Source organism: Haematobia irritans, chromosome 3 (genome assembly GCF_050003625.1).
Source record: "Haematobia irritans isolate KBUSLIRL chromosome 3, ASM5000362v1, whole genome shotgun sequence".
Classification (NCBI taxonomy): Eukaryota; Metazoa; Arthropoda; class Insecta; order Diptera; family Muscidae; genus Haematobia; species Haematobia irritans.
Genome location: NC_134399.1, coordinates 5,757,457 through 5,778,534, shown reverse-complemented (window position 1 = coordinate 5,778,534; position 21,078 = coordinate 5,757,457). Strand labels below are relative to the sequence as shown.

At 27.8% G+C, this 21,078-nt stretch overlaps 1 protein-coding gene across 1 annotated transcript in view; it reads left to right on the top strand.

The window, feature by feature from the left end:
• Window positions 1-21,078, top strand: part of LOC142228628 (uncharacterized) — a 139,191-nt gene that overhangs the window by 87,240 nt on the left and 30,873 nt on the right. The window contains 1 exon segment of the mRNA XM_075299123.1: window positions 2,844-2,938. Within this exon segment, the coding sequence (XP_075155238.1) occupies window positions 2,844-2,938 (95 nt within the window).

Below are 21,078 nucleotides of genomic sequence, written 5' to 3'. Positions count from 1 at the left end.
AATTTTATTTCTATAGAAAATTTTGTAAAGATTTTATATCTATAGAAAATTTTGTCAAAATTTTAATTTTATCAAAATTTTATTTCTATAGCAAATTTTGTCAAAATTTTATTTCTATAGAAAATTTTGTCAAAATTTTATTTCTATAGAAAATTTTGTTAAGGTTTTATTTCTATAGAAAATTTTCTCAAAATTTTATTTCTATAGAAAGTTTTGTCAAAATTTTATTTCTATAGAAAATTTTGCCAAAATTTTATTTCTGTAGAAAATTTTGTCAACATTTTATTTCTATAGAAAGTTTTGTTAAACTTTTATTTCTATAGAAAATTTTGTAAAAATTTTATCTCTATAGAAAGTTTTATTGCTATAGAAAATCTTGTCAAAATTTTATTTCTATAGAAAATTTTATCAAAATTTTATTTCTATAGAAAACTTTGTCAAAATTTTATTTCTATAGAAAATTTTGTTAAAATTTTATTTCTACAGGAAATTTTGTCAACATTTTATTTCTATAGAAAATTTTGTCAACATTTTATTTCTATAGAAAATTTTGTCAACATTTTATTTCTATAGAAAATTTTCTCAAAATTTTATTTCTATAGAAAATTTTGTCAAAATTTTATTTCTATAGAAAGTTTTATTGCTATAGAAAATTTTGCCAAAATTTTATTTCTATAGAAAATTGTGTCGAAATTTTATTTCTATAGAAGATTTTGTCAACATTTTATTTCTATAGAAAATTTTGTCAACATTTTATTTCTATAGAAAATTTTGTCAACATTTTATTTCTATAGAAAATTTTCACAAAATTTTATTTCTATAGAAAGTTTTGTCAAAATTTTATTTCTATAGAAAATATTGTCAAAATTTTATTTCTATAGAAAATTTTGTCAAAATTTTATTTCTATAGAAAATTTTGTTAAAATTTTATTTCTATACAAAATTTTGTCAAAATTTTATTTCCATAGAAAATTTTGTAAAAATTTTATTTCTATAGAAAGTTTTATTGCTATAGTAAATTTTGTCAAAATTTCATTTCTATAGAAAATTTTGTCAAAATTTCATTTCTATAGAAAATTTTGTCAAAATTTCATTTCTATAGAAAATTTTGTCAAAATTTCATTTCTATAGAAAATTTTGTCAAAATTTTATTTCTATACAAAATTTTGTCAAAATTTTATTTCTATAGAAAATATTGTAAAAATTTTATTTCTATATAAAATTTTCTCAAAATTTTATTTCTATAGAAAGTTTTGTCAAACTTTTATTTCTATACAAAGTTTTGTCAAAATTTTATTTCTAAAGAAAATTTACCAACATTTTATTTCTATAGAAAATTGTGTCAAAATTTTATTTCTATAGAAGATTTTTGTCAAAATTTTATTTCTATAGGAAATTTTGTCAAATTTTTATTTCTATAGAAAATTTTGTCAAAATTTTATTTCTATAGAAAATTTTGTCAAAATTTTACCAACGACCAACCAACACTCAAGTAAATTTTCGTTTCACTTTCACCTACCTTCTCACTCAATTCCTGTGAGACCAAGGAACTTGGTCTAATTGCTCTTTGACTTTAAAAAAAATCTTTGATTCGGAATAAAGTTTCCCTCTTAGCGTGTGTAGAGTAGAGTAACTTCATGAATAATTACCTATCTTGAGGCAATTATTTTGCATTTCAGGTAACAAAGGAGTTTGACAAAGTTTGTCAGTTTAAATGTTACATTCAATTGATACCAATTATATTCCCCACTACATAACATAAGAATTATGTCTTATACCAGGCCAATGATACTTCTACACTGGCATAGCTAGGCAATTAATTTCCCGTGACGTTTGCATGTTTAGAAACTTTTCTCTAACTTCACTTCTCTTACTTGTCTCTTGTTTCCTTCTGCCATTTAAAGTCATCATTCTTTAGCTTGACATGGAAGAATATACCCCCCTAACCCCCTTGCTGTGGCAGATTATGTCTAAAGAGGATAACAGATAGTGGCAATTGCATAACAGAATTTATGGATATCATAGTGACCCCTTCACCAAAACCCAAAGCAAGTGTTATCGCTTTGTATTCATAAATCAAAATCCTGGGATTTGTATAAGGCCAAGGCTATAAATCGAAATTCTTCATTGGTCTTTGAGTTGAAGTTTTTCATTTTTTTTCTTCTGGTATGTATTGGGTGATGATATTCATGTGGCGAATGAAGTTGTTGCATTTCTCCACATAAAAGAACACCCACGAACAAAAATTTTACGTTTGTTTAATTTAGAGCCTCAAAAAGCATTTCAGCCAGCCAGCGAGACCAACATAAAACCAGAGGGAGAGCGTGAGATAAACATAAAGTTAAGTGGCATTTTTGGATGGCTTCAGTTTATGGTGGTCAGCCTGGGCTAGGTAGTGCACTAGCTTACGTCCGAACCAATCAAGCGGTCATACATGGAACAGCATAATTTCCAATTTAAATATTGATTGCATTTGCTGGAGTGCATCATTGAGTGGACTGGTCTCATCCCAAAACGAATGAATTCAATTAATAACGGGGTCAATTGATATTGCCATGGCGGTATTATATCTCAACCACTTTGTAGATGTGGACTTTAGCTGCCGTATTTTTAATGGATAATGGGAAATATAACGCCCTGATCTCTCCTCTCGCTCCCGCTCTCTACCCTCCACGTTCTTTTCCGCCATTTGAATACATGGGAGTTTTGTCATTTCGTTTTTTATTCTCCTCTGCTTCTTACACTTCTTGTGCAATACTTTTGTTGCAGCTCTGATGATGTCCCACAATTTGTTTTGAATTTTTTTTCACCGTCTCTATTTTTTTGTGTATCTTTCATTACAGGTCTCTATGGTAATGATGATTTCCATAACGGTTTGCTACAAGCATTCAGTTCCGGTAAACAAGTGGAAGGACTTGTATTAAGTTTGAAACGACAGGTAAGTTAAATACAGTCACATTAAACTCTAAAAAATAGACCATCCCTGGCATCTTTATGGACAAGTTTATGGGTTGTACGGGTGTGTGTCAGTGTATGTGTGGGTTGAATTTGAAGTTGGTCCCTACGTGTTTGTATTGCCTTCGTTGTAATGACTTGACAAAAACTACTAAGAAAAGTTCTATGGCAACGTAATTCTCAGTTTCCTATTTTGTGAGTTTTTCTCTTTTAACTTCCTGCTGCCACACTGCCACAGGGGAGAATAGTGGGGGAATAGTGGAGAGAAGCTCCAAAATAATCCTTTTCATAAACGCAGCACACCCATTTTCTTAAATAAGGACCAAAAAAATAATCCCATATTTAAAAGTGACAACTAACCGCAATAGTAAGCATTACATATAAAAGTCTACATGTGTGTGTGTGCATGAGAGAGAGTGAGTATAATCACATATTCCCTCAACCCCATAATAAACGTTACGTTTCACTATTTCCGCAAACATATCTTTGGTGTATATTATAAAGAAATTACTTGGATGAGTATGTCTTATATGTTAATATGTGGGTGTGTGTGTGTAAGAGAATTTCATTTTCTCCTTAGACAAAAAAAAAACCATCTCTTATTATAAAATGTAAGCATCATTCTGAGGATGGATCTAACGATAGTTATTACAACTTTGGCAATGAGTTTTTCCCCCAATATACAGTAATAGAAAAAGTTTTCGTCATATAGCATGAAACTAAACTTCAATATTCACTAATTTTATATACTATGGGTGTTGAAAATCTCTTTTGTAATATTTCTCAAAACTAAATATGCGAATAGATTACCAACTAAGGTGGAGAGTAACTAAGCCAATGGGTAGCATTGACTAGCTCCCCCCGTTTTACGAGTAGTTATAAGGCAAAGAACTACCTCTGAAAAAGATCAAATAAATTAAAACTAATCCAGACTAAAAAATATAGCCAATGAGTGGTTAACACGGTTGCCACAGTTGGTAGAATTCTACCAAAACTGATAGATTTGTTACTGTTTGATAAATTGTTAGAATTAGTGATGTTTTGGTAGACTTTACAAAACATTCCTATCCAAATAAGAGGAACTTCAATTTTCTATAGAAATAAAATTTTGAGAAAATTTTCTACCGAAATAAAAATTTTACCAAATTTTGTATACTGATAAATTTTTGAGAAAATTTTCTATAGAAATACATTTTGACTAAATTATCTATAGAAAAAATGTTGACCAAATTTTCTATAGAAATAAAATTTTGACTAAATTATGTATAGAACTAATTTTGACAAAATTTTCTATAGATATATATTTTCACGAAATTCTTTAAAGAAATAAAATTTTGACCAAATTTTCTATAGAAATAAAATGTTGACCAAATAAGAGGAACTTCAATTTTCTATAGAAATAATATATTAAGAAAATTTTCTACCGAAATAAAAATTTTACCAAATTTTGTATACTGATACATTTTTGAGAAAATTTCCTATAGAAATACATTTTGACTAAACTATCTATAGAAAAAAAATTGACAAAATTTTCTATAGAAATAAAATTTTGACTAAATTCACGAAATTCTTTAAAGAAATAAAATTTTGACCAAATTTTCTATAGAAATAAAATGTTGACCAAATAAGAGGAACTTCAATTTTCTATAGAAATAATATATTGAGAAAATTTTCTACCGAAATAAAAATTTTACCAAATTTTGTATACTGATACATTTTTGAGAAAATTTCCTATAGAAATACATTTTGACTAAACTATCTATAGAAAAAAAATTGACAAAATTTTCTATAGAAATAAAATTTTGACTAAATTCACGAAATTCTTTAAAGAAATAAAATTTTGACCAAAGTTTCTATAGAAATAAAATGTTGACCAAATTTTCGATAGAAATAAAATGTTGACAAAATTTTCTATAGAAATAAAATTTTAAGAAAATTTTCTATATAAATAAAATTTTAAGAAAATTTTCTATATAAATAAAATTTTAAGAAAATTATCTATAGAAATACAATTTTGACCACATTTTCTATAGAAATAAAAATTTGAGAAAATTTTCTATAGAAATACTACTTTATGAAAATTTTCTATAGAAATAACAGTTTAAGAAAATTGTCTATAGAAATTAAATTTTGACAAAATTTTCTATAGAAAAATAATTTCAGAAACCTTTCTATAGAAATAAAATGTTGACCAAATTTTCTATAGAAATAAAATTTTAAGAAAATTTTCTATATAAATAAAATTTTAAGAAAATTTTCTATATAAACAAAATTTTAAGAAAATTTTCTATGTAAATAAAATTTTAAGAAAATTTTCTATATAAATAAAATTTTAAGAAAATTATCTATAGAAATACAATTTTGACATTTTCTATAGAAATAAAATTTTGAGAACATTTTCTATAGAAATAAAAATTTGAGAAAATTTTCTATAGAAATACTACTTTATGAAAATTTTCTATAGAAATAACAGTTTAAGAAAATTGTCTATAGAAATTAAATTTTGACAAAATTTTCTATAGAAAAATAATTTCAGAAACCTTTCTATAGAAATAAAATGTTGACCAAATTTTCTATAGAAATAAAATGTTGACCAAATTTTCTATAGAAATAAAATTTTAAGAAAATTTTCTAATGAAATAACATGTTAAGAAAATTTTCAATATAAATAAAATTTTAAGAAAATTGTCTATAGAAATACAATTTTGACCACATTTTCTATAGAAATAAAATTTTGAGAAAATTTTCTATAGAAATAAAAATTTGAGAAAATTTTCTATAGAAATACAAGTTTATGCAAATTTTCTATAGAAATAACAATTTAAGCAAATTGTCTATAGAAATTAAATTTTGACAAAATTTTCTATAGAAAAATAATTTCAGAAATTTTTCTATAGAAATACAATTTTGACCACATTTTCTATATAAATAAAATTTTAAGAAAATTATCTATAGAAATAAAAATTTGAGAAAATTTTCTATAGAAATACAAGTTTAAGAAAATTTTCTATAGAAATAACAGTTTAAGAAAATTGTCTATAGAAATTAAATTTTGACAAAATTTTCTATAGAAAAATAATTTCAGAAAGCTTTCTATAGAAATAAAATTTTGACAAAATTTTCTATAGAAATAAAATTTTGACAAAATTTTCTATAGAAATAAAATTTTGACAACATTTTCTATAGAAGTAAAATTTTGACAAAATTTTCTATATAAATAAAATTTTGACAAAATTTTCTATAGAAATAAAATTTTGACAACTATTCTATAGAAATGAAATTTTGACAAAATTTTCTATAGAAAAATATTTTGAGAATATTTTCTATAGAAATAAATTTTTCACCGAATTTTCTATAGAAATAAAATTTTGAGAAAATTTTCTATAGAAATAAAAATTTGAGAAAATTTTCTATAGAAAAACAATTTTGAGAAAATTTTCTATAGATATAAAACGTTGACAAAATTTTGAATAGAGATAACAAATGTTGACAAAATTTTCTATAGAAATAAAATTTTGAGAAAATTTTCTATAGAAATAAAATTTTGACCAAATTTTCTATAGAAATAAAATTAGATAGTGTCAGCCCTTTATTTAATAAGCTCAATTAAACTATGCAGTCAATTGTGATATCACGTGTTGTGAACTTCTCTCTTATTAATGAGTAAAGGCTCCGAGCGGCTTTTACACTGCGTTAAAACAATACAGAGAAGCTTTGAAATGTCACTAGCTCAGTATTCACAGTTGGTTTTTGTTTTTGGGATTGAACCCAATTACCATTTGTAAACTAAAACCCCCTACATTTTCCAGCAAAAATAGCCTAAAAAAGCCAAAAAAAACGCCAAGTATTTTTGATACCAAAAGTCACGGCGGGAATTATTATTCATATTTAAATTGAGCTTTTAAATATGTGGGTAACCTTATTCCGGCAGCAAGGATTAAACACAGTTTTGTCTATATTTCGATAGAAATATGTCGAAAATAAAAAAAACGCTAAGGTCCCTAAAAAGGCCATGAAATTATTTTTTTCAACTAAATGTCTTAATAATAAAAACACATTTAGAGGGAAAAAGCAAACTTGGCAACAATGGTCCCTAGTCAGTAAACGTGGAGCTCATCTCGCCGACACCTTTATTCTGTTCAAAATTGCATGCAAGGTATGAGACAATGACGAATGTATTATCTCTTTCGTGCTCCTTTAACCCTTTGACTACCGATATCCACTTAGAAGGACATTCGAAAACAACACCAAACTCTATTTCCCCACTTAGTTTCGATTTATTTCTCAATGTTATTTCAAAGTAGATGCTTTAATCTAAATAAGCTATAAATATTTTTCATTTTGGTAAGCAAACATGCATTTTTATAAACTTTTTTAACAATAAACGAAATTTTGAAACCATTTTTCCAGTATATGTGTCTAGTAAATGATCATTCATATATTAATTATAGCTAATATTTGGGGTTTGGATGGTTCTTCAAGGGAAAATTTCTATTAAAAACCTCTTTCAAAATGAACTTTATCTATGAAACTCTGATAGAGGTTTTCGAGAGGCGAAAATAATGGTCTACAATGAAACAATTCACGATTTGATGTCGTAATCTTTGACAATACTAGGTGTGTTATGCTTATTTGTTCAAGGAATTTTGATCTTGGACAATTAATACTCCCATTTAATTATTTACCATATTCTTCAAACCATAACTATGTACAGATCGAAATGAAAAATATTGCAATGCCATATAAAAAAAAATTATTTCCTAAATAAAACAAGTTTTTCTCAAATATAAATGTTTGTTAGCTAGTGTCCTAGTCAAACGGTTTTATAGATTTATTTGTGTTTTTCACTTGCCTCTCATGCCTCTATATGTGTATACAAGTATGTGTGAGTGTGTGCAACTAACTTCTATATAAAAAAAATACCATTCAAAAAAATAAACGGTTTTAGTGACTAGTGGCATATGCACACCTACTAGCTACCACAAACATTGCCAAACACAAGTTCAGTAAACATTGGGATGAAAATCACACACAAAGATTCGCATTCTCATACATTATGAGGTTATATAGGTTATAAACAAATGAATAAACTGACTACATACATATGCTAAACATTTTGGGTATAAATGTAAATCTCTATATATTTATGTGTGTGTGTGACACAGTCATATGTTATGGCTATGTCCATGGGTTTGTTCCACTATTAAAGAATACATAGGGGAGTTTCACTGGTGTTTTCCATTTCCATTATTTTTGTGATACATTTTTTTGCTTTTAGCTTTCATTTTTCATGCTGAGTCAAAATGCTGATGCTGGTTTGCCTTATTAGCTGTTCGAACACGTGCATAAACAAAACAGGGTAAAATACTGCTGGCTAAAGGCGGTATTCAAAACTTTTAGAGCATTTTATACGCACACATACACACACTCGCATTTAACTGTGTACACCAATTCAAAGGAGAGGAAATATCTTCCAAATAAAGCCGGTGTGGTTTGAATATGAATTCCCTAAAAAGCTCACAGAGAACAAAAACTGAACTCACCTACACATCTACACATAACCATAGTCACACCAATCCAAAAGAGACTCGCTGACAGCAGCTAACAATTCCTTAGGCCTTCTGGGTCTTATTCTTAATCTAGGCCTGTAAATGTTAGCCTATATGTGGTATGTGTGAGAGAGTGTATGCTCATTGCTCTGAGTGTTAAAGAGAGCGAGACTTCATAGAGAAAAGGAGAATTTGTAAGGGAAAAAAATACTTGGAAAATTTGTGCCAACGACCACTAGTAACACGAAAAAATGCAATAAATGTAAATATTAAAACAAAAAAATATATGAATGAATGAACGCCTCGTATCACCAGAAGATGCAGCTGAATAAGAAGACGTAGAAGAAGAAGACGAAGCTGCCACAGAAAATGGCTAAGACAATACAGGCATGGGAAATAGTTCAGCTAGGAAGTTTTAACTTTTAGAAATTTTTATGACACAATAAATACATTGCCAGCTTTGTCTACAAGGTAAAGAGAAAGCAAAAAGTTATTGAGCTATATACCAAGGGGAGAGAGTAGTGTGGAGGGGTATTCTAAAGCCATTCACAAAACCAAGAAAGAGAAACTCTTCTTATGTTTACACTGCTACTCTTTGCTCTACTCTACTTTACTCTAGGGAGTTTCCGCCTATTCCCTCTACTGCTCTCCACAATCTCCTTTGACGTTTGATCAACTTTATAAGCTTTATGATTTTGAATTAACGCATTTCCTATGACGTTTTATATTCACTCACCTACATCCTTTGAGGATGTTCCAAGTACTTTGTCTATTATCTATGAAGATAGTTTCTAACCACTATACACTGTAATATTAAAGTTTAAGGAGAGAATGAGAAATATATTAAATATCAAAATTTGTTCATATAAATATGAAACTTTTTAAATTATACTCAACTATTTGCAAATTCAGGAATTTTTATTTACATAAAATTCTATTTGCAAAAAATTCCTAAATACTCTTTCTGGAGAGAGTGCATAGTTTGCAAAGTTACATAAACTCAAGGGAAATAGAGTGTATATATAAGTAGAAGAATACATGAGTGTTAACCATTGAAATAGGGGAATGGGTCGATAAGTATTTAGTCTACAAAACAACCAAACTCTTTGGAAAATGGAGGATATATTTCTACATATTATTAAAACTTAAAAAAATAAATTAGGAGCTTATTGACCATGAAGATTAAGGAATTTGTTATTGAAACGTAAATGCGAGATACCAATCTACACAAACCAGACTATACACATGTTTCATCGCTGGCTAATTCGAATTTCCATAGCCTTTAGTATAGATCTGGACCCCCTAGATTTTATGTCAAAATTTTTTACTATAGAAAATTTTGTCGAAATTTTATTTCTATAGTAAAAAAAAATATTTCCATACAAAAGTTTGTCAAAATTTTATTTCTATAGAAAATTTTGGCAAAATTTTATTTCCATAGAAAAATTTGTCAACATTTTATTTCTATAGAAAATTTTATTTCAACAGAAAATTTTATCAAAATTTTATTTCTATAGATAATTTTTTAAAATTTCTATATAAAAAATTATAATTTTATTTTTGTTATAAAATTTTGTCTAAATTTTATTTTTATAGAAAATTTTGTCTAAGTTTTATTTCTATAGAATATTTTGTCAAAATTTTATTTCTATAGAATATTTTGTCAAAATTTTATTTCAATAGAACATTTTGTCAAAATTTTATTTCTATGGAAAATTTTGTCAAAATTTTATTTCTATAGAAAATTATTTCAAAATATAAAGTATATTTTGACAAAATTTAGAAAGTGTTGTCAAAATTTTATTTCTATAGAATATTTTGTCAAAATTGTATTTCTATAGAAAATTTTTTCAACATTTTATTTCTATAGAAATATTGTGAAATTTTCATTTCTATAGAAAATTTTGTTAAAATTTTATTTCTATTGAAAACTTTTGCAAAATTTTATTTCTATTGAAAATTTTGTCAAAATTTTATTTCTTTAGAAAATGTTGTAAAAATTGTATTTCTATAGAAAATTTTCTCAAAATTTTATTTCTTTAGAAAATGTTGTCAAAATTTTATTACCATAGAAAATGTTGTCAAAATTTTATTTCTATAGAATATTTTGGCAAAATTTTATTTCTATAGAAAATTTTATAACAATTTTATATCTACAGAAAATTTTGTCAAAAATTTATTTCTGTTGAAAATATTGGCAAAATTTTATTTCTATAAAAAATTTTGTCAACATTTTATTTCTATAGAAAATTTTCTCAAAATTTTATTTCTATAGCAAATTTTGTCAAAATTTTAATTTTTAGAAAATTTTGTCACAATTTAAATTTAGGCAAAATTTTATATCTATAGACAATTTTGTAAAAATTTTATTTATATAGAAAATTTTGTCAAAATTTTATTTCTATAGAAAATTTTATTTCAATAGAAAATTTTATCAAAATTTTATTTCTATAGACAATTTTTTTAAATTTCTATAGAAAAAATTATAATTTTATTTTTGTTATAAAGTTTTGTTTAAATTTTATTTCTATAGAATATTTTGTCAAAATTTTATTTCTATAGAAAATTTTTTCAAAATTTTATTTCCATAGAAAATTTTGTCAAAATTTTATTTCCATAGAAAATTTTGTTAAAATTTTATTCCCATCGAAAAATTTGTCAAAATTTTATTTCTATAGAAAATTTTGTGAAAATTTTATTTCTATAGAAATTTTTGTCAAACTTTTATTTCTATAGAAAAATTTCTCAAAATTTTATTTTTATAGGGAATTTTGTCAAAATTTTAATTTTTTAGAAAATTTGTCACAATTTTATTTCTATAGAAAATTTTGGCAAAATTTTATATCTATCGAAAATTTTGTCAAAATTTTATTTATATGGAAAATTTTGTCAAAATTTTATTTCTATAGAAAATTTTATTTCAATAGAAAATTTTATCATTTCTATACAAAAATTTATTATTTTATTTTAGTTATAAAATTTTGTCTAAATTTTATTTCTATAGAATATTTTGTGAAAATTTTATTTCTATAGAAAATTTTGTAAAAATTTTATTTCCTTAGAAAATTTTGACAAAATTGTATTTCTATGGAAATTATGTTTCTCTATGTTATTTTGAACTAGTTGCTAATTTTATTTTATTTAACATAATTTAAAATCTAAAATCTTCAATCGATGTGCCTTCATCTCTATACTAGGTGCCGTATGTGTAATAATATTTATTTGACAATACTCATACGCTCAAAGGTCCCAACGAATTAGATAGGATTTAGAAACCCTCTTAAATTCCCCCTCTATCACCCCCATTTGTCATTCCAAATATTTTCCTAAAAACGACCATATTCACCAGCTCCACAGTGTACATTCGTAATTTTTCATTCAACGACAAATGACTATAAAGGTAGGCCCTATTGAATAGGAAGTCTTCTTCGTATTTGTGTATTGTATTTATTTTTCCAGGTGTTTTGTTAAACACACATATACACCATCACACCCACCCACACATATTTGCATGGCTATGTTTACAGATATAAAATATGGACTCATACATCTGGATATGAGAATATGTATATATATGTGTGTAGGTTAAAGAGAAAGAGAGAGAGTGATGAAGATATGCAAAATATGTTTGTAATGTACGAATGTGTTTGTAATTTCTCTGGATTTCTTTTTGAATACTTCACTATTCATGGAGTGTTTGCTTACAGCATAGTTTTGGCCTGGCAAAACATGTCACACAATTTTTTAGTGTTTTTTTGTATATCTTTTGCTTTGCATTTGTATTACGTTTCTCCATACAATCACATATTCACATAGTGTGTATGTATGCATTTGCATGCAAAATCCTTAGAATCCCGGGAGAAAAACTGATGCATTCAAATGCCTTCTGGTAATGGTGTTTTCACAACAACAAAAGATAGAAAGAAATGCTGATATGTAAGTGTGACGTTGCTAAGACCATAGCTTAGCTCCTTCTGCTCCCATAGAAATTTTTATATTTTAAGCAAATTTTGATGCATTTAGTTTTGAATTATCGTACAAGGAGTAGTAGTAGTAGGTTAGTTTTCGTATATAAAGTATGAAAACACTTTGTGCCTTTTTAAATATTTGAAAAGCTTAAAAGGTAAAAACGATAAAACTGCAATTTAAACAACGACGATAAAAATGAAGTTGTATAAATTCTAATTTGCATGGTTTCCTTACATCCAAGCCATGGCTTCTCTTCAATAGAGTATTTTTAGTTTTTTTTTTCTTGGTTGTCATCTTGTGCATATCCTTATGCAAAGGGAAGCGAAAGAAACATGAGGAAACATGCCATGCTTAAAAGATTTAAAATTTATTAAACTTCTTCATCATATACATTTATTCTCCCTGATATACGAAGACTTAAATGTCGACAAGAGAATCTTTACCAAAAAAAAAAAAATGTAGAGCAGTCAACCATTAATAGAATTCCATGTTTGCATTATCAAAGAGGGGATATCATTAGAGTCGAAGTGCATGTATAATGTGATAGTTCATGCAAAAACAGTGGTAAGAAAAATTTGTATCAAGATATTATAGGTTTTAAAAGTAGATGAGATAATTTCTTCTTCACGTTGGGCGCCAGTACCAATAACAATGATATGAAAAGAAGTTTTGATAATATTTGGAAGATCTTACAAGCATAAGAATTATAAATGGTATTTGTTATTTTACATCTGCAAAGGATCCTACGCGTATGAGAGCTTTTTACAGATTCTTCACGTTGGGCGCCAATACATAAATATGTTAATTAACCTTCTTCAGGATATCTAAGAGTTCTTAAAGTTCTAATGTACATTATAATACTGTGACCAATTAGGGAAAGAAGGGATATGATTAAAAATTTCTCGTCCGCATTGGGCGCCAGAACTAAAATAGTAATAAGAGAAGTTTTGAAAGTTATATATTTTCCAAGATCCTACAAGCATATTGCATCTAAGCCTTGCAAAGTATACTAACCGTATGAGATCTTTTAAAAGATTCTTCGCGTTGGGCGCCAGCACTTAAACAAATTAACAGTGTTCATGATATCTAAGATTTCTTAAAATACAGCGACCAAATAGGAAGGGAAGGGATATCATTAATAATTTTTCGTCCAACTTGGGCGCCAATACCATAACAGTGATAAGAAAAGTTCCGCAGATTCTTCATATTGGGCGGCAATACATAAACTGTTAATTAATATTTTCCATGATATCTAACAATTCCTAAAGTTCTAAAGCACATTAAAAGCCTTTAATCAAATAGAGAGGGAGGGAGGGGATATCATTAGAGTCCAGGTGTATTTATAATGTGACCGTTTATACTAAAACAGTATTATGATCTTTTGATTAAATATTTAATAATTTGTAGAAGTATAGAAAATGATTTCTCGTCTACGTTGGGCGCCAGTGTCATAACAGTGATAAGAGAAGTTTTGAAAGTTTTATGTTTTATTGGATTTCTTAAAATTATAGGAACTATAAATACCACTTTAATCCTTGCAAAGGATCCTACATTTTTGTAGATTGTTCCCGTTTGGCGCTAGTACATAAACAGCGAAAGAAATATAAAAAATTTTCATGGTGCCTCATATTCATTCATGACGCCTAGCATTCACCATAAATGAGACGAAAATATCGGGCTGCCACTACATATACCTAATCTTTGGTGACTAGCATTTCTTAAAGTTCGACTTGGCTCTAATAGGGTCTGCTCCTAATGATACCATAAAAAGCATATGCAAGAATAAGAAACCCCATTGAGTGCTAGTCAGCGTTACTGTTACCCGAATTTAGTCGAATTTTCCAAATATTCTGTTGCTATATGTCACAGGTTTTTGTTTTTGAACTCGCCTTGGTTCGATTTTCTGGTTTATCTCAACACTTTCTGGATAATTCCTTTATAGCGATTTTCTGTTTTTGTAAATTTTATCCTCGACAGCCATATATATCATATACGTCCGCCTAAAAGAATGCAGATATTTCTTAATTGAAACTTTTTAAATTAAGCAATATGATTTCATGTTTAACCAATAAACACAGAGATAAAATTTTGAAGAAATTAAGTAAAATTGGCTGTTAAGTCAAACCAAGCGCCATTTGTAGCCACACTAAATATTAGAAGAAAACTTATTTTTTAGGAAAGGGAGGTACATTTTTATTCCACTTTTTAAAAGCATTTTTTAAATGGCCTTTTTTGATAAATTTTTGGTGCCAGTCCTGTAGATACATTATTCTAATTAACTCATTGGAATGGAAAATTTTTTTATAACCCACGTCTCAATTTGTGAAAAGAAAATAACTTTTAGTTTTATAATATGCGCTGCGTTCAACGCCAGTTGTCAAAGTTTCAAGTCAATTCTATGGTCGGATATTACTTCTGGGGTACTAGCACTTTGTCCTAGAAGAGTTTAGCTCGCCGAAATCATCCTAACTTTGATTGATTAGAATGTAAGCAACTGGCGCCCAACGAAAAAAATGGTGCACATTACGTTGGAAGCCAGTTTCTTATACGTTAAGTAAATAGCTTTAAGTTTTGCATTATGCACTGCGTTGAACACCAATTGTCAAGGTTTCAAAAAAATATCTGGACCCTCTTTCATTTCGGTTGGCAATTCCACGTTAAGTGTCAGTTCCATATTGGACACTACGTTTAAGTTGGGCGCCAGTTGCCTATATTCTAATCAATGGTGTAGTTAGGACGATTTCGGCGAGTACCATAACAATGATAAGAGAAGTTTGGAAAGTTTTATGTTTTATTGGATTTCTTAATGTTATAGAAACTATAAATACTTAAAGTGGTATTTATACTTCCTATAATTTTAAGAAATCCTTGCAAAGGATCCTAAATTTCTTGCCGTTTGGCGCGAAAGAATAATAAAAAAATCTTCATGGTGCCTCATATGCTTCATGACGCCTAGCATTCATCACCTGTGGTATTAAAATCGACTGATTAGTATAAGTGAGACTAAAATATCGGGCTGCCACTACATATATCTAATCTTTGATGTCTAGCATTTCTTAAAGTTCGACTGTACAATAGATCTTTGGCCCGAATAGGGTCTGCTCCTAATGATACCATAAAACGCATATGCAAGGATAAAAAACCCTTCTAGGAAAAAGTTCTAGTCCCCCAGAACTTCTATCCGACCATTACAATTTTAATCTTTATATGGTGCTGAAGCTCATTATAAATTGTGGCAAACGGTTTTACCACCCTATGGGAGTATGTAAATGAATAATAATTATCAAAAAACTACTGACGCCTGAATCAATATTGTTATTGTGCACGTGAAATGAAAAGTCTGACATCTTCCTTAAATATTTTGGGTATAGGCAGTTTTGCCCCACGTTGGGAGCCAATACTGGAATAATCAGTGCAAAAAAAAAACTCCTTAAAGCTGTGATATTGTTGTATAATCCTTTTTTGCAAAGTTCGTAATTGTTTTCGATAAATTTTAATCGAATAAAATTAAACATATGTTGTAATTAATGTGACCCCTGATCCATTGCCAAAGTACTTACTTGTAAAACTACGTATTGGCATTTCAAAGTATACAAATTTTACATTGCAAAGCTTATAGGTTAGGTTAGGTTAGGGTAGGCGGCAGCCCGATGTATCAGGCTCACTTAGACTATTCAGTCCATTGTGAACTTCTCTCTTATAGATCTAATCAGTCATTTACCAAAAGCAACCAGTAGATTGGAAAATTATAAATGATTAAAGGTTAAAGTGGCAGCCCGATTTATTGTCAGGCTCACTTAGACTATTCAGTCCATTGTAATAAATAATTAAAAAGGAATCCATATTATACTTCAGTTTTTTTTTTAGTATATAAAGCCTTCAGGATTCATATCCAGCCACGTTAAACCACAAAACTATTTTTACAGGGAACCAACTGAAAGTTGGTTTTTGGACAATTTTGGAAATTATTGGCAGGAATTGTACACAAAACCTGGCGCCCAACGTATATAGTAATTTGTACATAAACTTCATCCACACTTCATTTTATTTTACTGGCTTCTATACCATTACCATCCATTTACCTTTCCACTGTCCCACATATCCATTGTGTATCCTTGATTCGTCATGTACATCGTTTGTAAGTTTGGGCATTATCCTTGTAGAGCAATATTGGCTTCATGTTCGTTACCACTGAGTTCAAAGGGCTTGTGAACGTTGGGGCGATATCAAGGAAGTCTTATATATGGCTCCAAGGAGTAATCACTGTTACAATTGTGTATCTTATATTCTGTTGAAGTGTAAATCTCCTGAAGATGAACACCAACGATGAACATTGCAATGAAGCTTGCATAAGTCCGTCATAGTCATAGAGAAAGGATGAGATACATCCATATAAAAGATTTAATGTCCACACGAAAAAAAAAACAAAACGACACACACATGGAAATAGAACCCCAAATGAAAGTGCAGCAGCAATCATTCTTATTTAAAGAGCAAACAGAGTAGCATTTAAATTTGAACATACAGCACTTTGGTAGAATAAAGAGATCTGTCAGGAGTGCCAACGGATGTGGTGGTGTATAAGGTACATATACAAGTCAATTCTATTAGGGTTTGCATAACAAACGTATTGAAGGAGTAGAATGAATATAAACCCAAAAACAAATGACTTGAAATAAAATGGGCCCCTTTCTTTGCCAAAAAAACAACGAAAATCTGGTCACATAAAATCATACATTACACAATAAACTGGTTCTGTATATTACCAATAAGGAACTCTTTTTCACTCACTTCGTTTAGTTTGAAGTCCTGAGAATGTAAACATTGTCATACGAACCCTCAAACCTAATATCGTTATTGGTGGCTGTAGAATCACCATCATAACCATCATCGATGTTATGCAGTGACACAGTTAAGGTTTCCTTTTTCATTCTCTTGTAGTTTTTTTTTTTTTTTTTTTTGGCAAATGATAATTTTCATTTCGCTGGCCCAAAGGGTCAAACAGCCAGTCACAGCTAGTCCATTGCAAACTCAACCATCCGGTCAGCCAGCCAACCAGTCATTCAATTCAAACAACCTCTGTAGCAAATTAAAATATGGCCCCCAAAAATCGTGATGACCATGCCAAAAAGAGTCAATGCCCTCTGGATGTATCACTACCATCTCCCAATTGATTGAAGTTGGTGTCAATTTTGTAGGATGTTTTTTTTTTTGTCCACAGTTCAATTTTTTCAAAATTGTTTGTGTTTTCAACATTGCTAGATAAGGGATTTCGATTTCTAAAAAAATTTCAAAATTCCAGAATTGGGGAATTTGTTAAAAATAAATGTACTCAAGGGATAAGTTGCAAGACTAAGAAATTCATCCTGAAACTATGTTATGATTTTATTGTATAAAAACATAGCATAGTTTTAGGAGCGAACTTTTTTCAAAGCCAGCCAGGAAATTCTAAACTCTGACGAAACAGCTATTTTTTTATTTTCAATCACGAAATTAATTGATCCAATTATTTTTTTATTGAAATGTTTTCAATCACATAAATGATAGTATCAATTAAAAAATTAATTGATCCAATTAAAACATTAATTGATCATCAAACTAAAACATTAATTGATACTATTAATTGAAATGTTGCAATTAAAAAGTTGTTGAATCAATTAAATTTTAAATTTAAATTTAATTGATTCAACAATTTAAATTCAATTGATTAATTTTAAATTTAAATGAATATTTTTTAAAACCATTTTTTAAATCTCAATTAAAACTTTGATTGGAAAAGTTTCCTTGAAATTTTTTCTGTGTGCTATAATATTTCCTACTCCAATCTTATTGAGTTAGTGGTGTTGGACATATTTTCGTCCGATTTATTGATCTAAGAGTCAGTTTGAGGTAAGAGGTTTTAATTTCGACAAAAAATAGACTGAAAATTTGTTCGGTACTGGTTAATTTTAGCCGAAAAAACAAAATAATCTGAGATTCGGAAATCATTTTTGTTTGGCGATATTTTGTTATTTTGGTTAAATAGTTCTCCTTAATGAGAAGTTCAAATTTAAAGTGAATTGAAATATTTTAATTTGCTATTTATAAGAAAAATAAATTCTACCTATTATTACAATTTTTATACTAACTTATTGGACATGAAAATTAAGGGGTTGATATAATTAAGTTATTTAAAAAAAGATACCACATACCAATCCACTCAAGCCTGACTATATATAAATGGTTCATGGACGGCTAACTCGCATTTCCATAGACTTTAGTATCATTCTGGCGTGGGGAGGTGATTGATAAATTCTTGGAAGTTGTATTTACCATATCACGAAGTTTCAAAGGATAATATCGGCTGACATTATAAAATTCGAGTAAAACCTACAAACCAAAATAAGAATGGACGGACGGACAGACATCAATAGAAATATATATTTTAAGGTCTAAGAATTTTTTTTCTGGTAAATTTGTATGCTCATTAATGTTACTATAGTCTTAATACTTAATAACGTAAGGAATAATTGTAACTAGAGCACTGTTTGGGAGCTGTTAAATATTTTTTAATAAATCTTAAAAGTATACAATATTTTTTTATTTACTTTTATATCAACTATCCAAGGCATAGTGTCGCTTTTTATACAATTGTTATTTAAATTCTCAACACAAAACAAAATAAGAATTAAACAGATTTTATTGATTGTTTGACCTAAAAAAACATAACAATGAATTTCTCTTCATTTCATCGAAAATCAATCTTTGGAATTAATTAAATTTAAACAGATATACGAAATTTCAATTTCATTCATTTAAGACTTCAATTTCATTTTAAGACTTCAATTTGTCCAGCAATCATTTACTCTCTGAACCACTCACTGTTTACCACTATAGAAAAACTCCATAAAAATGTTTGCACACTTTCAGGCGTGTTCACTAAAAACGACATTTTTAGTAAAGCTTAAGGGAGCTTCGAATGTTAAATCAAAATACAAAATTATATCCATTTTATGACTTCAATTTACCCTGCAATCATTTTCCATTTATTTACTCAAAACTCAATCGATATTTACAGTTCAAACTGTAAACCTGTTTGCGACTATAGAAATTTCCATATAAATATTTGCATACTTTCAGGCATGTTCACAAAAAACCGATAATTTCAATAAAACCCCTTAATAGAATGTTAGATCAAAATACAAACAATAAAAAAAATATTTACGGTATACATATACATATACATGACAAAAAATTAGCGAAAAATTTACAAAGTATTTAATTGAAAATATATTAACCCTCTAATGCCCAATCCCGACTTTAGGCGGGCTTCAATAAATAAGGAATCTTTTAGTAAAACACACCTTAAGACAACAAAAATGGGTAAAATAAAAAGAAAACTTAGTTGAAACTGTTCAAGAGACTTTGCAGAATATACTGAATTTTACCGTATAAAATTTCCTTGTTTAGTTTTCTTGCTTTTGTGTCGTTAACATTAAATATTTAATCAGCTGTCCTAAAAATTGGGGCATTAGAGGGTTAAATACGTATTAAAAAAAAAATAATAAAAATAATTTTATCTCCACTGCATCGAAAATCAATCCTTAAAATTGAAAATTCAGGGAAGAAGCCGGTTCCCCTAGAATAAAGACATTTTCTTTGTATATTTTTAGGCGACTATCGTATTGTGAAGGAGAAAGTACTGAAAATTATAGTACTGGACGCATAAGTTCTATTTTATATTAAGGGAATATCACATCGGTATTTTTATTGGTATTCGGGGATTATAATTTACAAAAATTATTGCAGTAAAAAAAATCAATCAGTTTCATGTGCAAAATTTTGAAGTTTATATTTACAAATTAGATGTAAAAAAAATTTAACAATAATTTTATCTCCATTTCATCGAAAATCAATACTTTAATCATTCAGAAAAGAAGCAGGTTCCCTATAAAAGAGACATTTTGTGTATATTTTTAGGCGACATCATTGTCCACTTAAACCATGGCACAAGATTGTATTTTTTACTTTATCGGTCCATTTTCTACGCCCTCATATAAAGCAATCTGCTGATTTCGTGTCTTAAGAGATTAAAGCAATATTTAGTAAAAAATTTATATTTAAATAATTTATATCGATAAAGAGATAGTATAAATATCGATAAAGTGATGGTAAAAATACTTTGTTTTTATTACTGGGTGCTAATCATGGTTGCCACTCGAAAAATTATCTACCAAAATTTTGAGAAAAAATTTAAAATAAAAAATAAAAAAAAAAATATTTCTATAGAAAATTTTGTCAAAAATTTTTTTCTATAGAAAAATTTGCCAAGATTTTATATCTATAGAAAATTTTGTCAAAATTTAAATTTTATCAAAATTTTATTTCTATAGAAAATTTTGTCAAAGTTCTATTTCTATAGAAAATTTTGTCAAAATTTTATTTCTATGGAAAATTTTGTTAAAATTTTATTTGTATGGAAAATTTTGTCAAAATTTTATTTGTATGGGAAATTTTGTCAAATTTTTATTTGTATGGGAAATTTTGTCAAAATTTTATTTGTATGGAAAAATTTGTCAAAATTTTATTTGTATGGAAAATTTTGTAAAAATTTTATTGGTATAGA